This window comes from Suricata suricatta, chromosome 3, assembly GCF_006229205.1.
Source record: "Suricata suricatta isolate VVHF042 chromosome 3, meerkat_22Aug2017_6uvM2_HiC, whole genome shotgun sequence".
Lineage (NCBI taxonomy): Eukaryota > Metazoa > Chordata > Mammalia > Carnivora > Herpestidae > Suricata > Suricata suricatta.
In genome coordinates, this window is record NC_043702.1 from 150838420 (window position 1) to 150850647 (window position 12228).

The 12228-nt window shown below is 40.4% G+C and overlaps 1 protein-coding gene across 1 annotated transcript in view; it reads right to left on the reverse strand.

The window, feature by feature from the left end:
* Positions 1 to 1971: 1971 nt before the first annotated feature.
* Positions 1972 to 12228, reverse strand: part of LEMD1 (LEM domain containing 1) — a 25361-nt gene continuing 15104 nt past the window's right edge. Inside the window, exons 6-7 of the mRNA XM_029933167.1 lie at positions 3455 to 3533; positions 1972 to 2550 (exon numbers count right to left, since the gene is read on the reverse strand). Of these exons, the coding sequence (XP_029789027.1) occupies positions 2352 to 2550; positions 3455 to 3533 (278 nt within the window). The 3' untranslated portion in view covers positions 1972 to 2351. The remainder of the gene's footprint in view (positions 2551 to 3454; positions 3534 to 12228) is intronic.

Here is a 12228-nt window from a genome sequence, read left to right on the forward strand (position 1 = left end):
TTGCAGTTGAAATGTAATATGGTGTTACCATTTTTAAATATTAAAATTTATTCTCTCATTAGCAAATTAACATACCCTGCTTATAGAAATCTTTAAAAATGTGAAAAGTAGAAATCAGGAAAAGAGAATTGGAACTGGAAAATCCTACCATTGAAGTACGTTAACATTTTCACGTATTTTCTTCTGGTGTTTTATACAGTTGTGATAACATGGTAATAACAAATCTGTGTCTTTTTGTGTGTGTGGCATTAGGAAAAAAAGTAAGTTTAGGGATGCCTGGCTGGCTCAGTCAGTGAAGTATGTGACTCTTGGTCCTAAAGCTGTGGGTTCAAGCCCCATGTAGGGTGTGGAGATTACTTAAAAATAAAATCTTAAAAAAGAAAAAGAAAAAAGGAATGAAAAGCAATCAAAAATTTTTTAAGTAAATTAAAGGTGGGGCATCTGGCTCACTCAGTCAGTAGAGCATGTAACTCTTGATCTTGGGATCGGGAGTTTGAGCCCCATGTTAGGCATAGAGTTAACCTAAAAAAAAATAAAGAAGTAAATTAGCAGTGATGAAAATATTCTAAATATAAATATATTAAAAAATCATTGAATTGTACACTTTAGGTGAACTGTATGGCATGTAAATTATATCTCAATGTAGCTGTCATTAAATTTTTATAAATAAGCATACTCTGTTATGATAAATTCATTATTAGCATTTTTAATTGTTCTATAATTATCTATCAAGAGGCTGTACTTCAGTTTATCAAATGATTACCCTATTGTTGGATATGTGGGTTGGTTCTACATTTTGGTTACCATAAAAATTGCTACAGTCAACTTCTTTGTACTTAAGACTTCTCAAGGGGCAGCTGGCTGGCTTAGTCAGTAGAGGATGTGACTCTCGAACTCAGGGTCATGAGTTCAAGCCCCATGTTGCATGTAGAGTTCACTTCAATAAAAAAAGTACTTCTTACTCTTGACTATAGAGAATAAACTAATTGCTACCAGACAGGAGGGGGGGTGGGGATGAATAAAATCGGTGATGGGCATTGAGGAGGACACTTGTTGTGATGTGCACTGGGTGTTTATGGAACTATTGAATCACTGTATTGTACACCTGAAACTAATATTGCACTATATATTAACCGGAATTAAAATAAAAACTTTTAAAAAGGGAGGGAAAAAACTTGTCTGTATCTAGAAATAGCTCCTCCGGAAAGTAGAAATATTGTCCCAAAGTGTAACATTGCTTGCGCATTTCTTGAAGGCTTACTACCAATCAGTTGTGGACCACACTCAATACTTTATACACACTATTTCTTCCAAGTCTTCATCCCCCTAAGAGGTCTTTTCTATACCTATCTTCAGAAGTTGAAATTAAAGCTCACAGATCATGATCTCATGGGTTCGAGCCCCTTGTCAGGGTCTGTGCTGAAAGCACAGAGCCTGGAGCCTGCTTCAGATTCTGCATCTCCCTCTCTGTGTTCCTCCCCTGCTTACGCTCTGTTTCCCTCTGTCCCTCAAAAAAGAATAAACGTTAAAAATAAATAAATAAATAAATAAATAAATAAACAGCCTGAAAGTCTGAAAGAAAGAAAGAAAGAAAGAAAGAAAGAAAGAAAGAAAGAAAGAAAGAAAGAAGGAAGGAAGGAAGGAAGGGAGAAACTAAACTCAGAGAAGATCAACTAACTCATCCAAGGTCACAGAGTCAATAAACAGAGGAGCCACGTACCTACCCAGCTCTGCCCTTCTCCCGGAGGCCAGGATCATAAAATTCCCTCATCAGGCATTAATTGTTTCAAACCTTGCTACGTTCCAGCAGCGAAAATGCTCATCTTGTTCTGAACTTGTTTGATGATGTTGGGTGTTGCTTTGTGTTTGCCAGACACATTTCCTTTTTTGTTAATTACCTGTCGTGGCCTTTCGAATCAAGCGGGACCTAGAGCTTATCACCATAGTTGAAAAGAAAAACATCAGGCACAGTTTCCTTTTTAGAAGTATGCCAAGTGTGGAAGCACCTTTAATGATGGCCAGCATGACTTGGGGAAGTCCCTGTCATTGAGCTTTTTCACACTAGTGCCTAGTTTTCTCCCTCATTCTTTCCCACCTTGGATTCTGGTCTCCATTCATTGTGACTTTTAGCATTTCCCTCAACCTCCCTGGCTTGTTTCTTTATCTTGAAACATGAGTGGTGAACTAGAGAATACATAAGGCCCCTTTGGTTTGAAATTATGAGCCTAAGTACAGATCCATGAGGGCGTCATAGCACAAGGCTAGCAGGCCATGGGGTCCAGCACCCCCTTTTAGCGATGTCTTTCCCTTTCAGTTCTCCGGTGCTCACTCATTCTCGATTCCTAAAGCATTTAACCAAAGAATGGCTTCTTTTCCACTGTTATGTAGACAAATATCACAATGATGAAGATGCCAAACACAGCAAGCTTCAAGGCCACTGGAAAGCTCTCTAGGTTCCTGGACTCAACACTGTCGTCCACTGTGCAGCAGTCTGTCTCTCTGGTGCTTCTCGATTCTTTGAATGTGGTGTCTGATGCTCTTCTAGTAAGCCTGCGGAAACATCAGCAGCCCTTAGAGTTGGAGAAGGCTAGGACCAGAGCACCCCCTTAAAGGATGCCCTTGGGCCCCGAGGGAGAAACCATGGTGGGGCTTTCAGGAGCAGCCTTCTACTCATTAAAAACCTATGCTGATTTCAACAAGGGATCCCTGTGATGTGAGATCGCTAAAATGAAAAGAGCGTTTATTTATTATTGTCATCATCCCCTTGTGTACCATCTCTCAATGCTGGCCCAAGGCCTGACTCAGGGATGTACAGATCCTTTGGTCCCCACTGGGAGCAGGTACAGGGGGTAGGGGACACATCAGGACACAAGCTCTCTCCTCTCTTCTCAGGTATAAATAAGTACTGCTTCTCAGGGTTAAGACGGGAAGTGCTTTTGAAATCTGCTAATATCGTGTTTAGGACAAGATGGTACTTTCTGAAATCTTTTAGTGAGAGTCTTATATATCCAGTTGTCTAATCCTGGAAGTCTGAAACACTTTATTAGAAGTTAGGGAACTTTCCAGAAGACTTTACTTTCTGAGCAACAAATAAAATGGCCTGTTTTGGGCTCTTATTTCAACTACCTACTTTTCCTCCCACCCCATTTTCCAAGACACAGATAGGAATAAACGTCTCCAAAGACTACACATCAAGAAACTTGGATTCTGGTGTCAGCTCAGGGTGACTTTTGTCACCCTCCTCAACCTCCCTGGCCTGTTTCCTTATCTCCAAGCGTAAGTGGTGAAATGGACAGTATACAAGATCCTTTCAGCTTTGAAATTATGAGATAATTCTTCTTTCTCAACAGATTCTTTTCAGCTTCAAGCCCTTCGGAGAAATATGAATAACAAAACTTTTTCCAGGAGCTCTATTAGACAACAGTGTCCTCTCATATGCTAAGAAAAGCATTACCTTATTCCCTCGGAACGTTTACAGGCCAGGCAGTAGATTTCTGGAGCTTTTGATTTAGTGATGAGAGCCTCGGGTCTCTAATAAACAGAAAGAAAATATCAAGAAGAATTTATTGTTTCCAATGTCTTCTACAAAGGACTTTATATTTTTATTCTAGAAGAGGTCATATAATCTGAGAACTGATAGAAGTTTTTGGTATCTCAGGTAGTTAGTACCTCAGAACACAAACTTTACTCAATAATTAGCTAAAACACCCAGGTTCCATGGAGTAGTATTTTACTTGAGAGACTCACACTTTCACAATAGAAACACCAGTAACTAGGGTCACATGATACAAGCAACATTCTGCTCTTAAATATCAACTCTTTATTTTGCTCTTATTTGTACATTGTTTTTAATTGCTTGGAGCTTTTTTTATGAGCTTGCATTGTTTTTATAGAAAGAATAAAATTACCTTAAAAACCAAGTTGGTGGGGCAGCACCTGGCTGGCTCAGTCAGTAGAGCCTGTGACTCGATCTCAGGGTTGCGAGTTCCCACATTAAGTAAAAAGCTTATTAAAAAAATAATAACAAAATAAAAAATAAAAAGCAGGTTGACTATGAAAAGCTATAGCTCTCAATGCCTTTGTTTCCTCCCAGTGAAATCGAGTTGTAAAGATCAAGTGACTTACTATATGCAACATGATTCAAGCATCTCCTGGCACGGAGTAGGCATCCAATAAATATTCGCAATGATGATTATGATAAAGGTTATTATTATTAATTGTATGTTGCTGGTTTTCCTCATATGTCTGGTTTTCCTTGATTGTCCATTCCCTAATTATGATTCAGGCCTCATGGCCTTGAATTCCTGCAATGTCCAGGCCGGGTGTCTTGCGTCGGCAGGTCCGATGGTCTCAGCTCAAGGTGGGCTGGGCATGGCCTTCAGCACCATCGCTTAGGTCTGGCCACTCCCTTCCTGGTCCGGGCCATGGATGATGAAACTGCCACTGCCTCCCCTCCGGGCCTCCTCCCCCTACCTCACTTTCTTAAGGAAGATGTTCTTAGCAGCAGCTTAGCGATACCCAAGCAGGGGCTCCGTGGAAGGTGGGAAACTGTAGGTAACACAAGATATCACCGCCAAGGAAGCGCTGGGCCCAGCACAGACGCGGCGGGTGTTCAAACCCCTACAACTTCCTGGAGGAGGGGGACTGTGGAGGAAAAGGGGCTTTGAAAATTCTCACCAAGTTGCCACCAGGGCTAGTGGCGGTTTGCTCATCAAGAGACCCTTCAAACTGTTTCCAAGGGAAAATCGCTTATAAGCGCATTCTTTTTTTCAACACTTTTAATTACAGAAAGTTTCAAACATAGACAAGAGTAGATGGTGGGACAATGAGCCTCTACGAACTCATGACATGCGACTTCTTTTTAATTCTCCTAAATGTAAAAATCGATCTGTTAAAGAAAACGTTTGGGGTAGAAGTCTTTTGCAAAATCAAATTATAGGATTTCACAGCTCTTAGGCAATCAAATATTCGCTCCCTTCTCTTCCCTCCTGCCGTAACGAGGTTTAAGTCTTTGATTGCCTTTGCTTTTATAATTTCTTTACTATCACTCACATGTAGAGTTCTCCAGCAGCATGTAAAACGTGGACATTCTGATTTTCAAAAAAGGAGTCATTATGGCCTATCTACTCAACTGTGCAGCCGTCAATAATAATAATTATAAAGTCCGAGGAAAGGGTTATTGATCACAATAAACAGAGTATAAAATTATATATACACAGTCATGGCCACAGGGTAAACATGCGTAGACACACACTAGAGGAAAACGAAGCGATGAAATCAGTTTTTGCATCAGGGGGCGTGTCTGTCATTGATTCATTCTTCATTAAAAAAATTCCTCTAATGTTGTTGAAATACACCTTTCACTATAAGCAGCATTTACAATGGAGCTAAAAAATATCAGTGTTCATTAAAGCGATGGCTGAGCGAGGGCCAGCGGCCCCCACGGGGGATGCGCTGTTCCTTCCTCCCCATGCCCAGAGCGAGAAACTGGGGAGTGTGTGGCCGGCTCTGCTTCCGCACCCTCTTCACTACACCCCTGGCCTTCAAATCAAAAAGTGACATGACTCTCCCCTGCTCGTGCTGTCTCTCTCTGGCTCTCAAAAAAATCCCCATATTATTGATCACAGCTGTCATTAACATGTAAGCAATGAGATATAGCAATACAATTGACAATGAGTGTCTTATTTATAATCCTAGCGAACACTTACCTAGTATTTCTGGGAGCCAGGCACTGCTCTAAGCATTTTACATGAATGAACTCATTTGATTTTCAATACCACCCTGTGAAGAAGGTGTTTTCATTATGCCCATTTCACAGGTGACAAAACTGAGGCGTGGAGAGTTTAAATCACATGCCCTTCATCACACAGCTGGTGAGATAGTGGAGCCAGGGTCAACCCAGGTAAGTGTAACCTCAGAGTCCCTGCTCGAATCAGCCTGCGGTCCTGCAGAGCGATGGTAAGGCTGCTTTACTCGAAGAGAATTAGAAACACAACGTTCTGCTCATCTGTTATTTTGAGTATTCAACATGCCCCACTCCATGTAATCTTTCTAACAACTCTGGAGTGACCGTCTTATAGATGAGAACACAGGTTTATGAAGCAAAATTATTTGCCCAGGTTACACAATCAGTAAAAGGCACAACTATACTTAAACCCAAATATTCTGGCTCTGTTGCCCTGTGTTTTTGTTTTGTCCTATTTCCTTTGGGGAAATTCATCCCTAAAAATAGAACAAAACCGTATGTCTAAAATAGTGTTGTCATTAATTAATAAATGATCAAATCATTCATTAATTTCCCATGGAAGTAACACTTGTAGCCATCTGTTCTCTTCTTAAATATTTTCAATGAATTGGATTTTTAAGAAGATTTTTCTAGGTAGACTAATTTTGTGCTATTTCTGGCCTACTTCTTGTATCCATTGAATCTGAAAGTGGATTGTGCATGAGATATTATGTCATACTGTATTAAAGTAAACTACAGGGGCGCCCGGGTGGCTCAGTCCGTTAAGCGTCTGACTTCATCTCAGGCCGTGATTTCATAGTTCACAAGTTCAAGCCCTGCGTTGGTTTATGTGCTGACTGCTCAGAGCCTGGAGCCTGCTTCTGTGTCTCCCTCTCTCTCTGCCCTTCCCCTGCTTGTGCTCTGTCTCTCAAAAAATAAATAAACATTAAAAAAAATTAAAGTGAACTACCAAACACTGGGCTAATATCCAGAACGAGAAGAACAATAATCAACAACCTCATTAAACCATTACACATCACAAAATGTATTTGGTTTTAGAAAAACGATCTACCTTGACAAAAGTCATTCGTTTTTGTGCATAAGGAAACACAAGCTTGTTTGCATTCCCGCGAGATGTAGCTTTTCCAGTGTAGACTGAAACCTAGCCGGAAATGTCCTAGCCTGACACCTACAATGACGCAGTCAGAGAAGCGTGCCGAGCTGAGTGCTGAGTTTCTTCCCACTCCTTTCTCTTATTTTTCCAGGACTTCCTCCTGGGGTCTCTGGAGGCGGGGGTGAAATCCCCACCGAACTGCAATGTACTACCCTTACCAGTCACTCTATTTCATGGATGCAGTTATTCTAAAACAGCACATCTGCAGAAACAGACATTTTTATCAACGGCTTGGCAAACTGGCAGCTGTGACCCTCCTCACGGGCAGAAAAAATCCTTTTGATTTAGAGCTCTTTAAATTGAGTTAATCTCAAATCCCTTTGTTGACTAAAAATGATTCAGTTAATAAAAGATCCTCCAATAATTTTAGACCCTTACTTCATTGTTTATACCTCAATCTTGATTTAATAAAGCTCTCGTTTTCAACATTGTGTTCCTTTAACCTAACTCATGATTTTGAATGAACTAAAAGCCTTCTAAAATAATCTGTACCTCATTAACAAAAGGGTTAAAAACCTTATGATCATCTCTATCCTTGATTTTTAAAAAAAGGAATTGTCTAGTAAATCAGGAACAGAACGGGAACTTCTTTAACTTGATAAAAAGTGTTTTGCATCTTACGACCCAGCAATTGCACTCCTAGGGATTTATCCAAGGGATGCAGGTGTGCTGATTCGATGGGGCACACGCACCCCAATGTTTATAGCAGCGCTATCGACACTAGCCAGAGTATAGAAAAGCCCAAATGTCCATCGACGGATGAATGGATAAAGAAGATGTGGTATGTATATACAATGGAGTACTACATGGCAATCAAAATGAATGAAATATTGCCATTTGCAGCTACGTGGATGGAACTAGACGGTATCATGCTAAGTGAAATTAGTCAGAGAAAGACAAATATCATCAGACTTCAGTCACATGAGGAATTTAAGATACAAAACAGATTAACACAACGGAAGGGAAGCAAAAATAATATAAAAACAGGGACAGGTCAAAACATAAGAGACTCTCAAATATAGAGAACAAACTGAGGGCCGCTGGAGGGGTTGTGAGAGGGGGGATGGGCTAAATGGGGAAGGGGCATGAAGGAGGACACTTGTTGGGATGAGCCCTGGGTGTTATATGTAGGGGATGAATCACTGGGTTCTACTGAAATCTTTAGTGCACTATATGCTAACTAAATTGGATGTAAATTTAAAAATATATGAATAAATAAATTATTTTTAAAAAGTAACTTCTAACACCTACACTCAAAGCTAAAATGCTAAAAGCATTTCCTTTAAAATCAGAACCAAAGAGGGGCACCTGGGTGGCTTAGCAGGTTAAGTGTCCGACTTTGCTCTGGTCATGATCTCGCTGTTCGTGGGTTTGAGGCCTGCGTTGGGCTCTGTGCTGACAGCTCAGAGGCTAGAGCCTGCTTCAGATTCTGTGTCTCCCTCTCTCTCTGATGCTCCCCTGCTCACGCTGTCTCTCTCTCTCAAAAATAAATAAAACATTTAAAAATCTTTTAAATAAATAAAATCAAAACCAAAGAAAGAATTCTTACTATCACTCTTAACACTGCAAGAAAGGGGTCTTAGCCAGCACAGTAAAACAAACAAACACAAAAATTAAAAATATACAAACTGGACTAAAAAAACCTACAGAAAAATTATTATAATTGCAATGAGTCGTTATTATAAGATCACTATACACAAGTCTATATATCAACAACAAGCCATCTAAAACAATTTTTTAAAGATACTATTCCCAATAGCAAAAAACATTAAAAGCTTATGTGACATGACTGGGTATGAAAGCTAACAAAAGAGCATGACCTACAGAATAAAGATTTTATTAAAAAAGTATAAAATTTTACCAAAGAACATCAAAGAAAGTTTGAATGAATGTAAAGAACGTGAACAGGAAGTCTTAATAGAGTAAAGGTGTAGCTCTTCCCAAATTAATTTATAAAATCAATAACATTTCAATCAAAATTCCAATCTGAATTTTTCATGGAACCTGGTAAGCTTACTCTGAAATTTACATGGAAGGACAGAAGGGTGAGGATAATGAAGACGCTGGAGACAGCAAGGAGAGGGGCGCCTGGGTGGCTCAGCTGGTTAAGTGTCTGACTCTTGATTTCAGCTCATGTCCTGATCTCACGATTTGTGGGTTCAAGCCCCACGCTGGGCTCTGTGCTGCCTGTGTGGAGCCTGCTTGGGATTCTCTGTCTCCCTCTCTCTCAGCTCCTCCCCCATCCTCTCTGGCAGATTCTTTCTCTCTCTCTCAAAAAGTGACCTTAAAACAAATAAATAAAAGAAAAAAAACCAACAAGGAGAATGGGGGCTTGTAGAGGTAATTAAAACATTCTGCTATCAGCATAGGCTAGACCGAACAGAGACTGTTGTATTTCATGGCTTCTGTTTTCTGGGGACCATGATGCTTTAACGTCATCAGATGATCAGAACCTTGCTAATCCTGAAGAGGATGGGCGTGAGTGAGCAAGACTTTTCTGGGCAAGCCAACTGACCCCACACCCGTATCCCCAACCACTTTCTTTTTCCCTCACACACCAAGCCAATATTTCCTTTGACCTAATTGAGTCCAGGGCCAGATACCGGCCAGCTAGGAGCCACCCCTGTAGCCTGGAGCCCACCAAAGTCATTCAAACTAGCCAATCCTCAAATGCTTGCCTTGCCTGATGAATTTCTTCCTGCAAAAACCACAATAAAGTCAGGTACCCATACTTTCCTGTCACTCTCATACCCTGCCTGACCATGTGGCCCTATATGGCATGAATTGGGAATAATAGGTAATAAACTCTCCTTTCAGGGCACCTGGGTGGCTCAGTCAGTTAAGCATCCAACTCAATGTCAGCTCAACTCATGATCCCAGGGTCATGGGCTCTAGCCCCACATTCAGGCTCTGCACTGACATGTGGGGCCTGTCTGGGGACCATCTCTTTCTCTCTCTCTCCCTCTCTCAAAATAAATAAACACTAAAAGACCCTGAGATGACACAAATACATAAATATTGGAATTATCTGACCAAGAGTCTAAAGCAGCCATCATAAAATGTTTCAAGGAACAATATGAAAAGGTTTGTAGCAAATGAAAAAAAAATTAACTCCTTGCAAAGAAGTAGAATATATAGAGAAGAGCCAAATGTAAATTTAGAAGTGAAAAAAAATGCAACAGCCAAAATTAAAAAACTCACTAGATGGGCTTGGCTTGACAGAAAAATGGAGAAGACAGAGGAAAGAATCCATTTCCTTGAAGATAGAACTGTATAAACCACCCAAAACAAAACACAGAGAGAAAACAGAGCAAACAAACAACCAAAACCAAAACAAAACCAAAAACAAATACAGTCTTGGGGGATTACAATAGAAGGTCTAACATTTGTGTCACCAGAGTCCCTAAGGAGCGGAGAATGAGGTCAGGCTGAAAAAGGTATTTGAAGAAATAATGGCTGAAAATGTCCCAAATTTGGCAAAAGACATAAATGTACAGATTCAAGAAACTGAGTGAATTCCACACAGGACAAGCACAAAAAAAATCCATGCCAAATACACATCATAATCAAACTTCTGAAGACCTTTGTACACCAAAAATATCATCAAGAAAGTGAAAAGGCAAGCCACAGAATAAGAAAAAATATTTGCAAATTTTGTATCTGATGAAAGCTTGGCGGGGCGTCTGGGTGGCTCAAGTTGGTTAAGCCTCTGGCTTCGGCTCAGGTCAAATTTCACTTTCGTGAGTTCGAGCCCCGCATCAGGCTCTGTGCTGACAGCTAGCTCAGAGCCTGCAGCCTGCTTCTGGTTCTGTGTCTCCTTCTCTCTCTGCCCCTCCCCCTCTCATGCTCTGTCTCTCTCTGTATCAAAAATAAATAAAACAGTAAGAAAAATTTTTTTTTAAAAAGCAAGCTTGGCATTCAGAACGTATAATAATGCTTACAACTCAACAATAAAAAGAAAAGCAACCTAGTTAAAATCGTTAGTCATTAGGAAAATTGTTAGTCATTAGGAAAATGCAAATCAAAACCACAGTGAGATCCCATTTCCCATCCTCCAGGATGGCTACTAAAACCAAGTTGATGGAGAGTGACAAGCGTTGGCAAGGATCTGGTGATCCTGGGACCCTCAGACATTAGCGGAAATGCAACGTGCTGCAGCTGTTGTGGGAAACGGTTTGGCCGTTCCTGAAAATGTTAAACACAGAATTACCTTATGACCCAGCAATTCCACTGCCAGGTGTGTATCTGAAAGAATTGAAAATAGGTATTCAAATAATTGTCCTTGAATTTTTATAGTATCACTTCTCCCAATATGCAAGGAGTGGAAACAACCCAAAGGTCCATCAACAGCTGAATGAATAAACAAGCAGTGGTGTATTCATATAACGGAACATTCTTCACTCAAGTGTCGCTATAAATACGCGCTGTAGGGTGGATGGACCTTGAAAACCTTAAGCTAAGTGAAAGAGGCCAGTCACAAAATATCACATACTGAGTGTTCCATTTATAGAAAATATCTAGAAGTAAATCCACTGAAACAGGAAGCAGATTAGTAGTTGCCAAGAAGGAGTTGGGGAGTAACTGCTTCATGAGTACAGAGTTTTATTTTGAGGTGGTGAAAATGTTTTGAAACGAGGTAGAGGTGGGCGTTTCACAGCATTACGAACGTTCTGAATGCCAGTGGGTTGTACACTTCAAAACAGGAAATTTTATGTGAATTTAACCTTAATAGAAACATTTCTGATTCCTGTCACTGTAGTATGAATACCCTTATGTCTTCAGTCTAAGGATATGCTTAATGAAGTTTGAGGGAGGAAGTAAAAGAGCATGGTGTTTACAATTTAGTCTAAGAAGAAAATAGAAAAAATTATAATACGAATATAGTAAATGTTAAAAATTGGTAAATCTGGGTGACGGCCATGTAAAACCATTTGTTAGAAGGGGTACCTGGATGACTTAGTGGGTTGAGTGTCTGACTCAGGTCACGATCCCAGGGTCGTGAAATTAGGCCCCAAGTTGGGGTCCTCACTGAGCATGGACTCTGCTTGGGATTCTCTCTCTCTCTCCTCTCTCTCTCTCTCCCTCTCTCTCTCTCTCCCTATGCCTTTCTCCCCTATAAGCATGCTTTCTCTCTAAAATAATAATAATTAATTAATTAATTAAAACAAAAAGAATTATTTGTTAGAAACTTCCTAGGGGTCCTTGGGTGACTCAGTCAGTTGAGCATCCAACTCAAGTCATGATCTCACAGTTTGTGGGATCAAGCCCCACATTGGGCTCTGCATGGACAGCACAGAGCCTGCTTGGGATTCTCTCTGCCTCTCTCTCT